We start from the raw sequence: 20,890 nt of genomic DNA on the forward strand, positions 1-20,890 counted from the left end.
GTCCTATTATAGTACATGAAATGCTGTGTTACCTTTCGTCCTTTGGGACCTGGAATCCCTTGGGGACCCTGGCAGAGAGGAAAAGCAGGACCCTCATAAACATGTTGAATTATGAACTCAGAAACTAAACACACACACACACACACACACACACACACACACACACACACACACACACACACACACACACACACACACACACACACACACACACACACACACCTTTGGTCCTGGAATGCCTCTGTTACCATGAAACCCCGGCTGACCTGGAGGCCCCTGAAAGAAATACAAATCATAGACAGTAGATGAGCAAGACTGCAAGCAAAGAACATTTTATGAAATGAGTCTGACATTTCTCACAAATATTCCATCGGCCCCCGGTGTTCCTGGATCCCCCTGTAGAGAGATGTTCAAAGATTCATAAAGCAAATGAAATCTGACATTAAATGGTTTTACAGTCACATTTGTATTATCAATGACCTAGATGTCGTTCAGTACAAAGGGATTTCTAGCATGAGCTCATCCTCCTCACCCTGAAACGTTCGAGGTACACCTGCACATCCAGCGAGTCTCCTTTCTCTCCTTTCCTGCCTGCTTGTCCCTGGGAGACGGAGCCAAACAGAGTAATGGCCACTTACAGCAGGAAACTCTGGACTTTACTAATCGCACATTTGAGTAAGACTTACAGGTAATCCAGGTCTGCCATTAGCGCTGCTTCGCCCGGGGAAGCCTGGCTCTCCCTGTGTGCCATTACAGCCGTCTGCACCCGGTTTCCCTCTGTTCCCAGCCTGTCCTGGGTGGCCCTGCAGAGCAAGCATCAAATTAACGAAAGCGCTATAGGAAGCTGCCTTCACAGAGTCCGTTGGATGCACTTACCGGAATACCATCATTTCCAGAAAACCCAGGAACGCCCGTCATCCCCTGCGGAGCATCAAGATGAACACATTAAAAAAAGAAGAGGACAAACCAGACTCTTTTTTTAAAATGAAGACAAGGCGTTAAAAGATATTTTACCACACTTCCTTTGGGACCCAGGTGGCCACCATGGCCACGTTCACCTTTGTGCCCCTTTGGTCCTTGGATGCCTGGATCGCCTGGTCTCCCTGGAGGCCCCTGTGGCCCCTGAAGGCCGAGAGGCCCAGGAGAACCCTGCAATTGATAGACACAATCTTCAGACCAGACGCATCAAATTATAGTTCAGTTCATAAGAATGTGTGTAAAAAGGCCGTCAAGAACCTGCAATTACAAAAGAAACCAGGAAAACACTGGTAATGACAACAATAATGTACTTACCTGTTGAAAACAGGAAATAGAAAATAACATCACCAAATTTTGTGATTTTTTTCTAATAATTTTTTTTGTCTTTATCACAAGGGGGAGACATTTTCTTTCTTTTTTAAAAAGCAAATTCTGTAGTTCAGTACATCCCTCTCTGGCACCACCCAGTGGTCAAACCGTGCACTACAAAATGGCCTCTATCGACAAAGCCAGATAACAACTGTAGCGTAAGATCATCAGAGCATCTACAACTTCTGAATCCACTTTCAGCATCCCGCTCTCTGGCTCACATCTACAGTACAGGTTAAACAAAAACATCTGATCATGATAGAAGGATCATGAAGAAAGCAGGTAAGAGATACAAAGTGTTGGATAACAGCATATTCACACCAGGGAGACGCTTGAGTGAAGATGAAAGAAACAAAATAATGCTTTTGCAAGTGTTGAAAAACATGGGAATTTGATATTTGTATGGTCTCTGGGTTCATGGGGTCAGTAAGCGGTGACCCATAGAGAACTGGGGGCCTGACAGGGTCCTTGAGAACCACAAAAAATACTGCTGTTGTTTGTCCCGAGGCAGAAATTATTTGGACCTTGTTAATTGAAACTAGAGCCAAGGGTCTTAAAGGCATTAATAAAACTGCAGGGAACCTAAACAATGTCAAATAACAATTCAAACACGCTCACAGACAAATCACAAGCAGATAGTCTGAGATTAGGGCCTCGGATGAACTTCCTGATGGTGAGGGGTGTGTGTGTGTGCGTGTGTGTGTGTGTGTGTGCGTGTGTGTGTGTGTGTGTGCCAGTCAGAATGAAATTATGGCCATGACGTCATTTATGAAGCTCAGCGGGTCTGATCTTTAACCTCGGTGCAGAAGTGAGTCACAAAACGATGATGTTTGAATAACACAACACACAGAGGAAAAGCATTACAGTCAAAATTTGTAACTTGCACCTTCCTGTGAACATTCTAGTGTAAATGTAACCTGATCTGGAAACGAACATCTGTTTCCTCATATTCTCTATTGTTAGGCTGGAAAAAGGAGCCCAGCACACACGTGAGTGGAAAAGCTCTGCTCATTCACAGATATCACTGTAAATCATCATCCTCATCAAAAGCAAATCCATCAAGCTGATGATGTTTCTGCAGAAAAACGGTGCGGACAAACTAATGGGTGTAAAGTACGTCCTGTGGAGAGACAAGTAAAACACATAATGTCATGGGGAATTGTTGCACTTCTGCCTCGTATCTCTCTGCATAGCAACCTGTTACCACTGTTCTCCCCTGAGTTCGATCCTCTTCCACTCCTCCACAGCTACACTTCCTTCACGCCTCAATACCCTCCATCCTCATCGGCTCATGCTCTTTGCTCTGAACATTTCCTCGCCTCCCCAAGGAGGAGGACGCGTTCCCACATCCTTCTGCATCTCTTTTAATTCTCCTCACAGAAGGTCTGTGAGTGCAGACTGCGGCCTCCGTGCAGAGTTCCTCTCTGACTATGACTTCATCAGACTGTGTCTCTCAGGAGACGTGTGCTTCCCTCCTGCTTTTCCTGTTACTGTCTCTAGCCTTTATTTTGCTTCCTGACACGGCCGGCGACGTCAGACTGGCAGCCTCGTGTCTTGTGAGCTCCGTAATGGGATGCGCTGAGCCATCAATCAGAAGTCCAATCTACTGAAGTCACAAGGAGAGCGGAAGGAAATAAGGCACCATGCGACTAATAAGGTCCACCTAAAAAAACAATATTTAATAATCAATAATTTCATATTAAGGCAGTCCCCACTTGGCTGGAATTTAAATGGCATTAATAGATGTATGAAGATTCCTCCATGCACAACTTCAACATGAACTGAGGCGCATCAGGAAGAAATAACAGCAAGTCAGAAATAACTGCTCTAATATCCACAAACATCAGCACGAAGAGTCTGCTGCCGTTCACCCACTCACCTCTCACCCCAGGAGGTTCACACAAATGGAACCCGCTTTGTGCACAAAGAGCCTCAGCTGATGTCTGGCGTTACACAAACACGGCACCTTTTCTATCTAAGCAGTAGCGACGCTTGGGAACACAGAGTCAGACGCCAGGTAAACTGTCCTTCGCACTTACTCATCTAGGAGGATTTTAAAATATTGTTTCAGGCATATATACATCGCTGACAGCGTGTCCCAGCGCCGTCTGTCCCAGCTACTGGAATGTGTGAGGCGAGAGCACTGCTATGGACTGGCTGGATGCAGGAACCGCTGCATGGAACCCAGTGCGCACGTCCCCCTCCTCGCTCCATGTGTGCGTGTGGGCGCGTTCGCGTTTCTCATCCCTAAAGCGCAGATCTATTAAAAGTTCCCCGTGTCCGACACCATAAATTTCATCCGGGCCCAGATCGTCCCCTGAGGGTGGACAGTTTGGGAAGACGCGCAGAGAACAGGATGGGAACACGCAGACCAGCGCACGAACCTCTGACCTCAGCGGAGAAGACAATCAATCAACAAACAAGCAGCCGGAAGCGCTCGTCTGTTGTTCCACTAGTCTGTCAGGAAAAAGTGTAGACGGCGTTTTATCATATTTAACGAAATGTAAACACCTGATAAACATTCATTTAAAGGCGTAAAGGCAACAGATATTGGAGTTTTAAGAACAACTGGAACACATGTCGGTATGTTTTCTTGTCACTGGCTGAACTAACATTTAGTCTGTGCCGATCTTTGTCATAAACCCTCTTCTGTCCTCAAATCACCCAACTGAAAAGCCTTCATTCGAATAGAAACATCTTCTTTAGAGATATTCGGTCCTGTATTTACTTGGCCACAAACAAAGCTAATCACTGCAGTCTCGCGGATCGCCCCAGTAACGCTTGTATATACTGTATCTCCTCAGAAATAACACTAGAATCTAAACAGGAGGCGGTGTTGAGAGACGGCTGATGCTGTGCAGTGTAAATGTTATCCTCTGATGTCATCAGTGTGGGACAAGTTTTCCACAGCATCAGCTCGAGTCCAGACACAACTTAAAATAGCAGTTTTGCTGGATAATAGGAAGGATGCATTTGCAGTTTTTATAGGCCTCATCTAGAGACAAGATAGAAGAATGAGCGGAAGAATGAATGAAACGGGGTCCAAAACAACCCAGGGAAGAAATTTGTTGATATGAAGGAGAGGACAGAACGGAGAAACGGGGAAATGTTACAAGTAAAACAAAGGAAAACAGAAAAGCATGATTAGGTGAACTGCAGCACGTAAGCCCCGAACGCCGGCCCTCTCCTGGACCCAGTCCGACTGCCCCGTGACCCGGCTCTGTTATTCTTGGACAAAATTTAGTTGGGCTCATTTCCTTCAGATCCGCAACCCTTGTGCGCGCTGCCCTGGGGAGCAGGACTGCCCTGGAGGGGTGGACGCAAAGCGCTCGCCGTGGGCCGGTGGGGTTCAGCAGAGATGCCCTGTAGAGGAGTCAGGCAGAACAAATAAACATCTGGAGACGATGTTTAGATATCTGATAGGACGTGTTTAGGTCTCCTGGCTGCAGTTTGGGGAGGTCAGCTTTCCGTGTCCTGGCCTGGAAAAGAATGTCCTGCTCGGTGCAGTAGCGCTGATGTGAAATGATAAAAACAACAACATCAACAACAACAAGACCTCTGAGACTAGAGACCAAATGGAAAACAGGTCACGGAGACAAACCCGGGACGAGACTTGTAAAAACATAACTTCGTGTTCCCAACATTATAACAACACAATCCTTTGACTCATCTGTCTAAAATGTGAGACTGAGCCATGACGTGATGTTAGCCCACGATGGTGTCCCTCCAGTTAAAACTCATGCAATTAATACTTCTGCTTAGAGCAGGTGGCAAAGATTTCTGATTTGCTCATCCGTCATTTGCCTCATTTAAAAGTGAACGACTTAATGTGTTTAGAGTCTGAGGTCACCCCTAATTGATGCCCTGCTCTCTGGACACGTGGCCCTGCATCTGCCAGAGATCTGACGGCAACCAGAGCGAGCGAGCGAGCGAGAGAGAGAGAGAGAGAGAGAGAGAGAGAGAGAGAGAGAGAGAGAGAGAGAGCGCTGCTGACGACCTGGGGCCGAAGGTGCGTGAGGTCTGCACGTGTGGATCTGAGGACCAGGACTCGGATCCACAGCCGCTGAGAACAGAACAGAACAGAACAGCTTGGACCTCCGCGGCTCCCAGGCCTCTCTGCGGCCCAGCACCTGCGCTATTGCCTCACTGTGGAGGAATGGGGACGTTCCGAGTCTGGGGTTCAAGAACACGTGTGTTTAAACAGGATGCAGCTGCAGTTTGTACATGTGTGTGTGTAGGTAAAACCCTAAATATGTTGCAAACCCTCAAATGAGGTGTTGCTGTCACTGAGCACATGTTACCCATCAGCCTGTGTCTGTCTGTGCTGAGGCGCTGTCATCCCACACATTTATCACTGTGACTACATCACAGCTTCCATACAGCGAGTCCCTCCTCACTGTATATAAAACGCCCCTCTACAAAGCCTGTTCCTGACACTGATGGACCCCGAGGGAATAGAACAAAAAGGCGAGAGCTACGATGAAAGTAATCTCTGATGGATCATTTGATGGAGTCTTATACAGACTGGACGCATGCTCTTAGTATTTTACTGAAGATATTTGAAAGGTTCTAGGATGTGACTGTACTGCAAATAACAACAAGGCTGATAACAAAACCTTCAGTTTCTAGTAAGTTGATGATGATAAAACAACTCATGACCACCAGTCTGCACCATAAAGGTCCGATACCCAGCTGACATCAGTCAGGCAGAGCCGTCCTGGTGCTGCACCCTCTGACCCGTCCAGCTGGCCCGGCCCGTGGCCCATGCTGCCAGCCCGGAGAACCTTTCCCACGTAGGGACGCAGCACCCACTCTCAGCCGTTCCAGCTTCACTGCACATTCTTGGACCGTTTGCAAGGCAGTGAATCGGGGCAGATTAGCATGCGGCTGAGCGACAGATTTCATGGAGAGCTTTTGACAGATGCAGATGCAAGGTCTGCTCTTGGTGGCCATATTTTCAAAATGTGGACATTTTACAGAGAAAACCACTAAATCGGCCCTGGATGCAGGTGTCTCTGACGGCCACAACCTTGAGGATCCTGATGATGCGGATGTTTTTTCAGTGAAAACCCAGACTGTTCATCCACTGGAGAAAAGTTCACAGAGATACGAGAGGCTCGGCAAACCTCAACAATCAGGGTTAAAGTAGGATTAAGTTCATTAGGCAACAGACACAAAACACAATGGCTGCTTTGACTCTTTGCTGTCCTCGTTCTGGCCTCTGCTGCACTCACACGCACGATAACACTGTCGGCCAACAGACAGGCAGCCCGAATACTCTGCTTTCTGAATGCGAGTCAGAGTAAGGACGACCAAAGCACGATCAGGTCAAGCTCAAGGATATTGGAAAACAAATCAACATATTACGCACAAACAGGAGTCTGTTTTATCAAATAATTACCTTAAGGTCACAGTGATTCAATATGCTGAGCAACATGCAACAGATAAACACACTGTTAAATAAAGCCAAGACTAAACAGCTCAGATCCAATATCCGCCCCGTGGACACCAACAAACCTCCCACAGGCAGCAATCGGCCACTGCGTGATCCACGTGGGCCTATGAGCTGTACATGTGTTTCATTGAATGCCCTTCCATTGCTGAGCTGGGAGCTCATTAAAGCCCGGCTGCGTCTGTCCTCAGGTGGTGAAGTTAGTGCCATCCTCTCTCTCCAAAGCAGAACCCAGTGGTCTTTAATAGCGGGCCGAAGCCATGATGTCGTGATGAGAAAAAGTCGAGCGTCTCGGTGGCTTTGACTTGTACAGTTCAGGGCGATTACACAGGGATCACGCCAACGTGAGGCGGCCGCTCTGTGAGCAGAGGGAACGTGACACCTCCCGCAGAAGGAGTTTGGTCCATCGCCCTAGTAACAGTTGCTAAGCTACAACTGGACAGTAAGTTTCCCCCTCACGAATAAACACTGCTCCGTCTTTATCGACTCCACGCTCTCATTGCTCTCACTGCGTGTGTTCTACAGGACGTGTGTGATATAACGTGTGTGTCTTTTAAAAAGAGATGCTCCATTGTGCGAGTCAACAATAGGCTCGTTGTGGCCGACCAGCGCTCGTGGTCTTAAAAAGTGAAAGTGAGCCACTTTTATAGGCTCTTAAAGCCGGACCACAGCTGCGTAGAGGAGGCTGGGTCAAACAGGACGCAAAAGAAAGGAGGAGACGGAGAAAGAAATGTCTGTTTCGTTACAGAGGCAGAACTAGTTATGGAGAGCAGTTTTATGTTGGAGGGCTGGACTATTTGTTACGCTATGTGTTGTGTGTGATATACATGTAGCTCCTCACTCTGGGAGGAGAAGTGAAGCCAACGACGCCACATGAGGAATGTGTCAGGTGTGGACATGAAACAGGAGTCGGGGAGTTTGTGTTTCTTCTAAGTGTGACTTGAAGTTCTCACCATTTTTAACAGCTTCACACTCACTGAGTGGACGAAATGCCTTCACAGTCGTCGACCTCCTACTGCTTCTTGACATCTTTTGTCAAAGACGAATCAATATCGAGCTGCGTTTGGCTGCCATTTGCTCACGGGCGTTCGTTTGTCTCCCTGGACGTTCTCCTACTACTCTAATAACCCACCCCCCAGCAGCCCTGAAGGAAAATCCTCCCTCTACAAGTTAGTGATAGCAGCAGGTTTACTTTCCCTCCCTTCCCTTACACACACACACACACACACACACACACACACACACACACACACACACACACACACACACACACACACACACACACACACACACACACACACACACACACACCATTTCTCATCATTACTCAACAGTTGGTATATGTTTGCTGACAGGAGCGGTCAAGGTCGGGGTCCGGGGAAAGTGACTGACTGCAGGTCTGCATTGAGGACTCACGAAGCCACCCGGCCAATCAACATTTTGTGATTGATCGATTCACTCTGATAAGAATGAATATATTCAGCATCTAGGCTGAACCTCCTGCCGCTGCAGACAGGAAGGTAGGTGCTTTCAGTGGAGGTCGGGGCTTTTCATGGAACAAGGAAGTATTCGCCATTTATAGCTACAGTCAAAAACACCCCAGCGTCTTGTTCCCACAAAAACAGAAACCCTCTATGCTGAAACAAGATCAGAGGCCCGTCATTGTGCGAACTTCCTGAGCGGTGTCATTTCCTGTCGTACATCAGCTGTTGGGCCTTTTCCCATGGTGCATCTCCCTATCTGCATACTTTGGCTAATAGCTGTCCCCCCGTCCGCCTGGCGCTCTTATCGCTGCTGCCCACCGCTGCAGGATGCCGCTGCTTCAACCCGCTCTTCCTTTCTCTGGGTACCACTCCCTCTTTGAACTGAAGACGCCCAGAACAAGAGGCCGCATTGACGGGCCCGGCGTGCTTTCTGCTAAGGACACAGTGTGCCTTATGTCCAGTTTCTCATGCCGCTCGGGGGATTCTCCCAGGATTAGCTTAGCTGCCAACTCCGATCGCAGCTGTGCCGATGTTCCGCGTTTGCTAGTAAACTCCTGGGAACTCCTCCTTTATTTCCTCATTACTGCATGTTAGCATGGCTGTTAAACCTGAGGAGCTCAGTTGGCGAGTGATGCAAAAGTGTGGTGGTTTTGGACGCGTCTGATGTTTTCTGGACGCGTCCGCTGCTCGCTGCCAGGGGAGTGAAGCTTGCAGCCTGCTAGCGTCGGAGCTAATTAACATGTTTCAAACAATCCATTGCATTCGTACGGTCTCTTTCATGCCTCATCTTCACAATTAGCATCTCTTTAGGCTACTACATGAATCCATTCATGAAATACCTCATGGCTTTTTATCCATTCACAATGAGGGAAATAAACAATATACAGTAACATTTGGAGGAAGGCAACAAAATGTAAAATAACACCAGCTTTTTAAACCATTACAGCTCCAGCAATGCCATAGTAAAAGGTCCTTATTTACAAGAGCAGCAGACAGAGAAATGTTGGCCTTCGTTTCATTCATTGCGCTGCGGTTGAAAACGATACGCATGAGAGCTGTAGGAGCGAACCTCAATGTCTGGCTGAATATCAAACAATAAACTGAAAGATTAAAATGCTCCTTAGTGCTACAAGGCAGTTACAGTTAATTTTAACAATCCCCCAAGCAGCAGTAAACAGACGAAATAAAGTGATTATCGAGACAAGGCAGGTCCTAGTTTGCAGTTTAGCTATTTGGCCTTTAAGAAGAACCAGAGACAACACTGACAGATGTCCTCCTCCGTCTGTCACTGAGCATCTTCCCAAAATGACTTAATGCTGTTTTTCTTTCTTATTTTTAATATTCTACAAACTGAAGCATAACATGTTTTTAACCCCCAATCCCACAACTAGCTCATAACAGCCAAAGCCAGAGGCCGACATGACAGCCATCATTCACCCATTAACCACCATCACTTTATTAGCACAGCTGCTCCAGGTCCCAGTCAGTCCAGGCAGCTGCGGAGGATCAGTGCGACCATTCGTTGCAGCATCTCCTCAGGGAGAGACTTGGAAGGAAATGAGATAGATGCAGAGCGAGAGAAGGAACGGGATGAACGCATCTGTGAGAATCCATCTTGGTTTCAACTGCTCTGACAAACAAGCACAGCTGCTGGGTTCTGCGAATGGGGGAAAATACTTTGGTTTGTTCCAGTTTGTACGAAAAGACACTGGAGCCTTGAGTGACGTGGAAACGCACGCAGCACATTTAGATTTACAGTGGCTTCACCCAAAGAACTTGTCTCGCAGGAAACGAAGGGTTAAAAGGGCCAAATCTGTGTGAGAGAAATGTTTGAAGCATGCGTCTTTGGCAGACTGGATGTTTACGTCTCCTTTTTCAGAGACGAAGCAGAAACAGCGCTGAACGTTCTTCACGCTGTCGCTGACTGAGAGGCTTCTTCTCCACGCGTGGAACAGAGGGAAGGAGGAGTGACGTCAGGCTGTGCCATTCTTCAGACGAGGAATGTGGGACTTCCTCTTTCTGCAGGTCAAAGGTCAGCCCTCGTTCTGCAGACGCCTTGACTTATTTGAAAGTGGACCTCTCGCTATCTGACTATCATCTGTGCGGGTGATAAACGCGTCTGATGGCAGAAGCTGCTTCAGTCAAGCACAACCTCCATCACTCACTCTGCCTTTCTTATATCAGCTTGTTTAGTCTGTCTCTTTGAGTCAAAACCCCCAGCATCAGGCCCTTTTGTGTTTTGTCTTCCTAAAGCACCCCCCCCACCCTGATCCTCTCCAATGGTGAGGTCGTCATGACAAAAACAAAACCTAGAAGACATGATGATGTGTTGGTTCATATGTTGACAGTGTGAATCAGTCACATAAGGATGCATTTGCAGCAGAGCAGCTTCGCAGCTGATCGCAGATGGTCGTGTCTGTGTGGATGGAGGTTGACGCCGAGCGAGGCGGCAGCAGACTCACCCTGGCGCCCTTCTCCGGGTAGCACTGGCAGCCGCCGCTGCAGTCTCTTCCTCCGCAGGGGCCGGCGCTCTTCTTCACACCCTGTCAGACACAAACGGGCAACGCGTCACATGTGGAACACGCAGAGCAGGACGTACACGCTGCTTGTGTTGCATGTGTGCGGGCGATAGCTGTGTTCAGATGTGGCCTGAGTGACTCATGCGGGGCAGCTGTGTGCTGAACCCTATTCATCGCCGTCCAGACTGACAGGGACAGTTTGTCTGGGGATGTCTGCATTCCAGCGTGGACACTTATCATCAGAGCCTGCTGTGTGACATGACACAAGCACACGTAGCTCAGTGTGGACGTGTCGCGATCAAAGCCGGCCGTCACGCAAACAGGACTTCCCAAAGCACGGGGTCGGAGGGGTCACGGCCTTTAGCCGCCTGAGGCGACTGAGGGCCTTCATTAAGGCAAAGTGGAGTCATGGGCGACGTGAGCGTTTAGCATTTCAGGCATCAGAAGCAGAAAACCATTCAAAGCCCTGGCTTTGAACAGCACAGCGTGTGGAGAACGATATTAACGGAAAAACAGACGCACATCAAGGCGTTAGCTCGAGTTGCTGGAATTAACAAATTGGTTTTATTAGATGTGGGTGAATGAGCGCTCATTTAGACCCTTCATGGCTGGAAACCGCTTTTTTTTTAATACTGCCTCATTGTTCCGTTGAACACTCGCTGCCTGATAGTAAACACTAATGAAACGCACCACAGTCAAAGCATTCAGGCCGAGTTTCCACGGCCTGGAGTTTACATTAAAACGGCTCCACACATGCAGATGTGACTGTGACGTCTCTGTCCCGCGTCGGCCTCCGTCCTCCACCTACGCGGCCATACCACAGCTCGCTTAGGCAGCAAATGCCTCCTCGCTGCCCTGTAAAAAGCCCAAGTGGCCACTTGATGCCCACAGCCGCTACCGAGCAGATAAAGACTCCGAATAATTCTCCCTCTCCACTTTGACAGCAGATCCCAGCAGTTCCACTGACAAAGGCCACATTGAGACCCTCGTCTCACACAAAGACCGTCTTTTACCATCGAGACGGCATCCTTTAATGATCCCCTATCTCCACAACAAAACAAGCCTCTTCGCTCCCTGCTGGAATGCACAAGGCAGCATTTCTTTGTGAGCTGTCTGAGGATCTGAGGGGGTCCTTTCAGACTGCTGTTTGATATGGTCAAGGCGCTGTGATGGGATGAATTTAGCCTGCGTGGCTACGGCGGCGACGCCAATTCTCTAACGGCATTCATAATTTTGAATGTATTAACTGGAAGGTTATGCTAAAATGATGCAGCAATCATTTTAGCTTGTGGAGCAGAGACGTGACAAAAAGGATGTCCCGGCGTCACACGGGGTCCTTTCCTCCACACTGAGGTGGAAATCCAAAAACGCAGACAATAGGCCGTGTCACAGAGGAATGACTCTCATAAAGGCTGTTGCACATTATGGAGCGATTCGCCGTCGATTCCAATTCACAGGCTCAAAATAGCTGATGGCGGTTTGATCAGAGGACAATAGCGCCGTGCTACGGTATCCTGTTTTCTCCACCCGCTGCCACAGGAACACAGTGTGTCAAAATAAGCTTCCGTGCCTTTGTGAGACCTGGGAAACACCACGAATGAATGACTGTAAGCTTTAAATAAGTAGGACAGGAATCAGGAGAGAAGACGGTTGAAGTAGGTCCATTAGAATCTGGTTTTCATCCATTTTTCAGCATTCGTAATCATTCTCCTCTGTTCTGCTTCAAAATGCCGATGCTGCGAACGCAGACGTAAACATGCCTTCCACATAAGACGCCGGCCGCCTCCTCAGACGCAGACCGACGTCTGCGGACGACACAAGCACAGACCACACGCACATGCCAGTGAGTGGAAGCAACACGTGTGTGTCACAGCTGTCTGTTGTCTGTAGCTGCGTAGGCTGTTCTTTAAACACCGACAACCTCGACTTGATGCTTTTCTTTCCTGTCTGCTCTTCGTGACTTCACTCGCTTCACATTTCTGTACTGTACAGAGCAGCTGGGTCAACATCTGTCACACGGTCTCCCTCCCGCTGATCCATGTACTTAAACAGATAAAGAGTGTGGACTTTATTTGACTTTTCAAGCTCCATCACACATGACACGATGGTGTTTGGTTTGTGTGGACGGCCTGTGGTCAGCTTGAGCCCACGTGAGCGGCCAGCGCAGATTTACCACAGAGCTCACCACTTCCTAACGCTCGTAACGCAGTGTCATAAGCCAATATCAACACGGCATCTAAGCCACGAGGCCACGACGACAGCAGGAAAAACAGGCTGAAGGATGGGGGCCTGCTCATTCAAAAGCACCAGAGACCAGTAAATGATGAGTAAAGTCATTCGACTTGTCCTGATGCTGTCCTTTCACCTCCCAGCGTTCACATCTCCATCTCCATGACAACAGCAGCCGCTCTGATGTCACGTGATGGAAACGACAAGCTGCTCTGAGATGGTCTCTGTTTTCACGCTGAAACATAAATATGTGGAACATAAACAGTGTTTAAGCGAGGCCCGGTGTGTTTGCGGTATCACATGATCAGAGGCCTCAGATTGTGGAACATCAGCAGCGTGTTTGATCTAAGAGGGATGGAGACAAGGCCTGCAGCCCTCACAGATGAAACGGAGGAGAGTGATGGAAGACGGCGCTGTTGTGATAACGCCAACAAAGACTTTGAAGGGAACTAGAGTCAACAGAAACTGAATCCCACTACAAGGAAAGACGTGACCGTACTGGTGCTCATCTTTAATGAAGCATCTGACCTGTGGCCTTTCCACTTTGCCCTTGACCTGTGGAATGTCTAATCCCACTATGACCAGTCCTCTTCAACCATTACTCTTCCAGTATTGGTTCATTCTAACACTCACACTTTTTCTTGGAAATCTTATTTGGCATTGCAGTGTTTTTTAAAACATTATATAAAATTAAAAAAAAAATTATTTGATTTGTACATTTATGTACTGTGTTTTAAAGCATCTGTCACTGTTACAGTGGGTCAAGGCAGCAGCAGCCCTTCTTCACACTAATGATGTCAAATGCTGCGGATGTCAGAGAGGAAGCCGGGAGCTGAAACACCTGGACACTGTACATGTAACACACATATATGTCTGATAAGTGTCTGCAGCATATCTTAATGTCAGACCAATCAGTACTGCGTGTTTTACTCCCTTTGCAGGCTGCAAAGCATCTCTGTGAAGGATTTTCTCTAAGCAAAACAGCCAGCGGTGACAGGTGAATTCATTATTCAACCTTAGGCACGCTATAAACTTGCAGAATCTTAATTTATATATTTTTGTACCAAATAGAAGCATGACTGATGCAGCTGTAAATTACGTTTAAGGCCGGGTGCCATATTTTAGTACCTGTGTTTTTATACAGTCATGACATGAGCAGCCTTGATAAAGTCAGGGAAACTCTGGAGGAATGTGCATTGAATATATTTTTCATGAAAAAAGAGGAGAGAAGAAGAAGGAGCCTGAGCTGGTGACCAGATCGTGGCGCTGATTGTGTGTCTCTGAGGTTTAGTGTGTGTGTATCTGATCTGAAAACTGTGACGGAAACAGTAGAATAACTGGAAATGTCTAATCTGCACTGCTCAGCACTGTTACAACAATCCGTGCACTTATTTATTTTATACACATTGTTGTGGTGTTTTCGTTTTCACAGCACTAAACACAGGCCTCACATGCGTCCTACAAAGTAGGGCAGCGTGTCAAACGGTCAGCTTTGTGGTTTCTGAGCACGTTTGACTTCCGGCAATAGTGCGGCGTCGGTTTGAGCCAAATAATCACGTTTGAGCCGTTAAACAGATACAGCGGCCAGAAAAAGCAAACATCAAACACAAGCGTGTTTGTGTTGGCATCATTTTTCGGACTTAGTCTTACAAGCACCCATTAAACTGATAAGGGGAATTCTCCTGGTGGCGGCAGTGATAAACCGTGAGCTTTGCTGCACCATTGCTTCTTAACAGCTCATTTCTGCATCCGGCCACACTATGAACTTCCTGTTGGGGAGTTGGGGTGCTGGCGCCTGCGTATGCCTTCATAAAACCCCACAGACCTGAGCAAAGCCAAACAACAGGTCAGGGGACATCTAAAACGTCTTAGTACCAACATCTCACCAACTTACTTAATTGCTTTATCAATTAAGTCTTATAGTTATTCTGAAAACAAAGCAGCTTGTTTGTGTGTTCAGTTATATGTTACTACCAATTTATGGAAGAGATATTTTATTTTTTAATTTTATTATTTAAACCAAACTAAACGCAGCTGGCGTCACTTCACACCTCCTGATCCAAACGTCCAGTTCAAGCTTTTAACAGACTCGATAAAGGCGTTCTATTTAAAACTGAATAAAAACACTGGGACAGCGTTGCTCAGCCAAGAGCAGGACGCGACTCAGAGCGTGAGCGTGAACAAGAGCAGAATAAGGACAAAGCAGAAAGTCCCACATTGCACCTCTGGCCTGGCTCCAGTGTAAACATGGCTCTGGTTTCTGCCCTGGGCCTGACACATCTGGACCTTCCCTCTCCTCAAGTGGCCTCAGGTCACACAGAACCTCAGCCCAATTTCCCAAAGGGGCACATTTATAATCAGGGGCTTCCTGCTCCAGAATGAGCTGAACTGAGGTGGAATTAGACCCGTGTCTGGTCTGGGCGCTAAAAGGCCGAGCTGTCACACCTCGTTACGGTGACAGTCCTGCTGGTTCCTGCTTTAATCAGATGATCAATGACATCCGGATGGGAGGATCCATTCAGTCACATTCAGACACCTGAGAGACCTGTGTTTATTTTATTTCTACTTAAGGGTGAGATTAAGTCCCATTACACGGGTTTAGTCATGTACTATTCCTCTGACTGGGTCATATTAGGGTGAGAGCACTGAGAAGTTGGACGCAATCACTTAAGATTTTATGATGTGGTGCCTTTAACTTAATTAGAGTTCTTCCCATGACAAGAAATAATTCAGTCTAATCCTGGACTGGAGCTACACAGGTCTCAAGTTCAGGAGCAAATCTGTGCATGGAGCAGTGAGCTCAGACCAACAAATCACTAATCAGCTAACTACACTAACTAAGCAGGCACCTGTTGAACCTCACAGGACGAGCGAAGGCTCTGAGCCGTTTGAGACAAATGAGCAAATGATCTTTGTATAAACGTTGCAAACAATCCTTCCATCTGAGCTCACGCAGAGGAGACGAGCAGAGACGCACGTGTAGGAACCTGAAGGGGAGGGACTCGCTCAGCAAATGGTGGGAGAGACAAGTTAAAAAACAGGATGAGTCCGAGCGAGGGAGTCAGACTGGACCGGCTGCCAAGCGTCCCCTTCAGAGATAAATGGGGAGAGAGTGAGGGGACAGAAGACAGAGTCCAGGGGCCGAACGAGGCTATAAAAGGAAGCGAGGGGCCGAGCTGCACATGCACGACTGGGAAGACTGCGGCTTTGGAATTCCTTCAGCGCTGCCTGATGGCACCCCTGTGTCACGCCATTAATCACCGCGCGCTGGAGAGGGAGCAACGCACCGGGAGGAATATATACTGTATATGTACAGTACAGTACCGGGGCCTCCACCGGCTGTTGCCACGGACAACCTGTTAACAAACTTCAGTCCAAATGAAATAAAACTCAGTTTGAGCTGCTCTCAATTACTCACAAGTGACAAAGGTTTAAGAACCATTTTGGGATTTGTCTTCTGCGTCACTAGCAGTGGTGTACTGTAAGAAACATGGATCCATGTACAATAACACAAGCATCTATAGAAACTAGAAGGTCTATTTAATATTTATCCTACAGGCTGAACATCAGGTGTGTGACTATAAATCTGAGTTAACGCTCTCTGGAGCGGCCCAACTCCGTGGGGTCTAGTGGGGCAGTGTGACTCCACCCGTTTCCCCTTCCTGTTTAGAGAGCTCCTCTGGATAATAGGTTTTCTCTCCACACAATTCAATGACGGCGTTTCTCATGCAGCTCAACTGCACTAAGGCCACGGCTCCACACACGAGGATCCAGGAGCCCAATGCAAGCTGCAGACGCGACCCGTGAGCGGACGTGCACGTGTCCGTCGACCCACGCCGGCGTAACATTACGACGGAGGGGTCAGAGAGGCTCATCCTTAAACTGGGGCATCGGTGACATGTGTGTTTCCCATCAGAGACTGCAGCTTCCTGCGCCGCAGCACAAAGGCTCTTCCCCTGATTGTTACATGCAGGCGCTCTTTATATCGTAGCTGCTCTTTTGGCAGGAGTTGTGCCGGTACGTTTCTTTTTTTTTTTTTTACCCTTATCACAGGCAGACATCTTCCTCTCACCCTGCGCACATGCCTTCCTCCCCTATTAAAGCCTCACGTTCAACAGGTCACGTGTCTTCTTTCCAGTTGTTGACCTCGTCACACAATATTCATTCACTTTCCCAAACGAGCAGCCGGACATTTCCATGGTTTGGATCCTTTTCCTATGCTCTTATGGGTATTCAAATAAACACTCTCCCTCAGTTTGGCCACGTTGTATATATAATGGTGTAAAGGCACGGGCTGTAAGAAAACTTATCCTAATCATCCACTCAGCTGAAAAGCGGGGGAATTGCTAAAGCAGACCTTGCTGCAGGGTTTCCAGGTACTGATCCAAGGCCAAATTCCCGCAACCTACACATTTACTCCCCTTCATGCTCACACACATGCTGAAATGGATTCTGGAGCGCATACAGACCAAAGCCCCTCAAAAGGCCACTATATGAAACATCCTGTTAACATTGCTGCCTCGTGTGCATCTCAGGAGCCACAGGGCCCAGTTCCTACTAAAGTATGACAGAGTCTGACAAAGGGGGGATTTCACAGAATCTGTCCCCTGGGCCCTTTAAAGTAGAGCTAGGGCATCTATGACTAACAAAGATGAGTCTGTGGGTTTGGTGAGGCTCAGTCTAACTGGAAATGATGCATGAGTAAATAAAAGAGAAGTTAAACGCATGTAAATTACTGATCTCTTACAGCTAAAGCAGTTCTGTTTCCAGAACTGGTTCAGTTTCCTATGATTTTTTGGTAGGACCACTAAACAGAGAGCTTGAGATCTTATTCTGAGGTGAAGCAATGAACATCACTTTGCTCTTTACTGAGCAAAACGACTGCTACAGTACAGTATGTGGTATCTAATTAAAAGTAGGCCACAAACACCTGAATGTGAGAGCCTGTGTTGATTTTACACCATTGTGACTCTCATCGCGTCGCTCGTCTGGTGGACTTGACTGAACGCTTTGGCTTCGGTAGAAAAGGACCTGTGTCACTGGCTGAGAGTGAGTCTGGGCTCAACTGGGGAGCAGTGTGTGACGAAAGCAGCGGTGAGACGCAGGTTGTTACTGCAAACAATGGATCAGGTTGATCTGATACAAGCGGAGCTGCTGTATGTTGGAGGTGAGCACCTAGAAGGAAGCAAACCAGCCTCTCCTTCATGCATCTGAGGTGCACTGGGTCTATTTTATACCTGGACACCGTCTTGTAGCGGTTGCAAACAGACATCACTGAGCTTCATGCCTTCTTTAATAGAGGAAAAGACTGTTCAAATGTGCACAATGAACCCTTTGTTCAATGGTTCACTCATAAACACTAACGGATGGAAACAATTTTGTGACAGCTCAAAGAATGTTGGTTTGAGAGTCGAGAATATTCTACGTATGAATTCAGAAATGACCAAATGTCAGATTGGTTTGAGGGAAGGAGGTCTCAAATGCTGTTCAACGGTCCAACAACTGCCCCGACTGGACCTCACTGAAGCCTCTGAGACACTGTGATAACACCTTTGAACCATCTGAGCATTTCGTAATGTTTAAACAACCAAACGAAAGAGCGACTGTCTTAAAACTCCAAACAACAACCAACAGATCTGCCTTCCAGTGCTTTTCAAGCAGAACCTAGCCCTCGGTCGGAACCGCAGAGGCTCTTGCAACACTGTGCGGACGCCTTGAGACACACTGCACATCAAGACGTGCCACTTGTTTACAATGGGAGAATGCTGGAAACAGCACAAACATCACATGCAGATGATGAAGTTTTCAATGTGCAGGGGAACTCCAGATGGGAGACGTCACGTGGAGTCGGATGGTGGGAAGCGGCTGCACAGAACAGGGGCGGGGGTCGGGTTCAAAGAAGTGGGTCGGTCTCCTGGGTCAGATTTGGATTTGATATTAAACAGAAACTCGTTTTCTTAGACAGAGTGAGAAAATAAGAAGTTCTGTCTAACTGAGAACACAAAGATGTGTGATGTTTAAAACCCACTTCTAAAACACATATTATTTTTAGTAATTTTTCTCATCAACCTGACTTGTTTGCTCATCTGACTCTGCACAGAGCACATGGACCGTCCCGAGCTAAAATTAGCCTTCTGCCTCTAAGTAGCAGCAGCTCGGAGCAGTGCTGCACAATGCACAGAGGAGCTGAGCTGTGTCACACGCTCTCATTTGAGCTCCGACCAAATTTGATGAAAGCGAGGAACAACAAGGTCTTTTAAATCACACCAGGACAGATAACGTTTAATCTCGGAGCCTTGAGTATAACACGCAATGTCCTGTGCAAGATACAAACAAACAGAAAAGAGACTCTCGGCGAGTGGCCACAGCGCGGAATCAGACGAGCTAAGAATAAGAGGATTAAAAAAATATGCTCTTCATTAGCTGAGCATGTCAAACGGAGCCGTTTGATTCTCTCTTTCACCTACAAGGGGCAAAATCACACCCATGTGAGGGTGTTTACACAAAAAGGCCTGTGAGAAGAACAATAAATCCATGTATGTGAACAAAAAGGCATGTTCCAAAACAGGAAGGGTGAAGTGTGATGCCAGCAAACACACAGAGCACTCAGCCTATATTATGAAGTTCAGAGCACATTAACTAATGAGGGATACTGCTATCATTAGCATGTGCAACACACATTTGGGTACAATGATGACTGACAGACGCCCAAACATACAGGAATGCGTTCGCACATGACTTTATAATTAGGAAAAATGTTGGTTTTGGGATATTTCGTGACACTCCCTGATAAATGTACAGCCATAAAGCTCAACGGCACATGGCCATGCCTGCAGAGGTCATGACCCCTCCCCTCAAAACGTGTCAGGTCAAAGGTCAAGCAAGGCAACACATGCATACATCTATAAATTATATAGGTTTTGTGTTCAGTTTTTCCAGAAACGCTCAAATTGCAACATGACCTATTTCACAAGATACTGCGTTGACTTTTGCTGCTATTTACCAGCGCGCGAAGCCAAGAACCCTCCTCCCGGAGGAACTCCCCGAACCAGACCGGACACTCCCACAACCGTCACATGTGGTTCTGCCGAGCGGCACCGAGCGAAGGAGCGAACTAAGCCAGCGCACAGCGTGGCCGCGTTCTCCGCCGTCAGCGGCGCGCGGTTCATTTGTGCAGCTCGCGGCAACAAAACAGTAGCAACACGTGGGAGGGCGAGAGAACTTACCGCGTGCGCTCCTGACAGGAGGACGGCGAGCGCGAGGCAGAGCAGCGGCAGCCTGTCAATGAGAGTCACACCGTTATGGCGCTGTCCGCGCGGCGGCATTGCGCCCCGCCGGGCCCGCGTGACGCTCACCTCGGGTCGTGTTGTCCACGCATGGTCCCACTCACACCTCAGTCCCACGCAGACGCGCTCCTACAGCATGACGGGGCGACCTGAGGCGTTCACACAACAAGCAGCGCCCCCGTTACAGCACAGACTGTTCCCCATTAACATCCAATTAACACTTTTAGTGATTAACAGTCGGCCGCTCGTGAGTTTAAATGAATTTTAATAAAGCGCGTTACTTACGCTCGCCTCAGGTTCCCGCTCGGTGGTTTGATGATGGAAGACGCGCGAGGCGGCTTCTCCGACGCAGGTCTGGCACGTTTACAAGCAGACAGCTTACTTCTGCCGCAGAAAACTCCTCAAATGTTCATAAAACCACGCAAGTGAGCCGAGCAGCCCGTGTCCTTAGCGAGAGCAGGCAAAATGTTAGTAAAAGCGCAGCTGCCACCGTGAGCAAGGGGCGAGGGTGGTCGTTCTGGAGGAGGGGGTGTGGTGCGACACAACAAGACCGAGCGGCGTCGATCGGAACCT

The 20,890-nt window shown here is 47.9% G+C and overlaps 1 protein-coding gene across 2 annotated transcripts in view; it reads right to left on the minus strand.

Annotated features, from left to right (window-relative positions):
* The window catches only part of col4a2 (collagen, type IV, alpha 2), a 30,683-nt gene extending 9,908 nt beyond the window's left edge, over nucleotides 1-20,775 (minus strand). For both annotated transcript variants that reach the window (XM_029136466.2, XM_029136465.2), the window contains exons 1-11: nucleotides 20,603-20,775; nucleotides 20,387-20,466; nucleotides 20,258-20,309; nucleotides 10,746-10,826; nucleotides 1,015-1,149; nucleotides 877-921; nucleotides 687-803; nucleotides 533-601; nucleotides 361-396; nucleotides 223-276; nucleotides 33-68 (exon numbers count right to left, since the gene is read on the minus strand). In XM_029136466.2, coding sequence (XP_028992299.1) covers nucleotides 33-68; nucleotides 223-276; nucleotides 361-396; nucleotides 533-601; nucleotides 687-803; nucleotides 877-921; nucleotides 1,015-1,149; nucleotides 10,746-10,826; nucleotides 20,258-20,309; nucleotides 20,387-20,409 — 648 coding nt within the window. In that variant the 5' untranslated portion in view covers nucleotides 20,410-20,466; nucleotides 20,603-20,775. The remainder of the gene's footprint in view (nucleotides 1-32; nucleotides 69-222; nucleotides 277-360; nucleotides 397-532; nucleotides 602-686; nucleotides 804-876; nucleotides 922-1,014; nucleotides 1,150-10,745; nucleotides 10,827-20,257; nucleotides 20,310-20,386; nucleotides 20,467-20,602) is intronic.
* Between the last annotated feature and the right edge of the window lie 115 nt (nucleotides 20,776-20,890).

Source organism: Betta splendens, chromosome 21 (genome assembly GCF_900634795.4).
Source record: "Betta splendens chromosome 21, fBetSpl5.4, whole genome shotgun sequence".
NCBI lineage: Eukaryota > Metazoa > Chordata > Actinopteri > Anabantiformes > Osphronemidae > Betta > Betta splendens.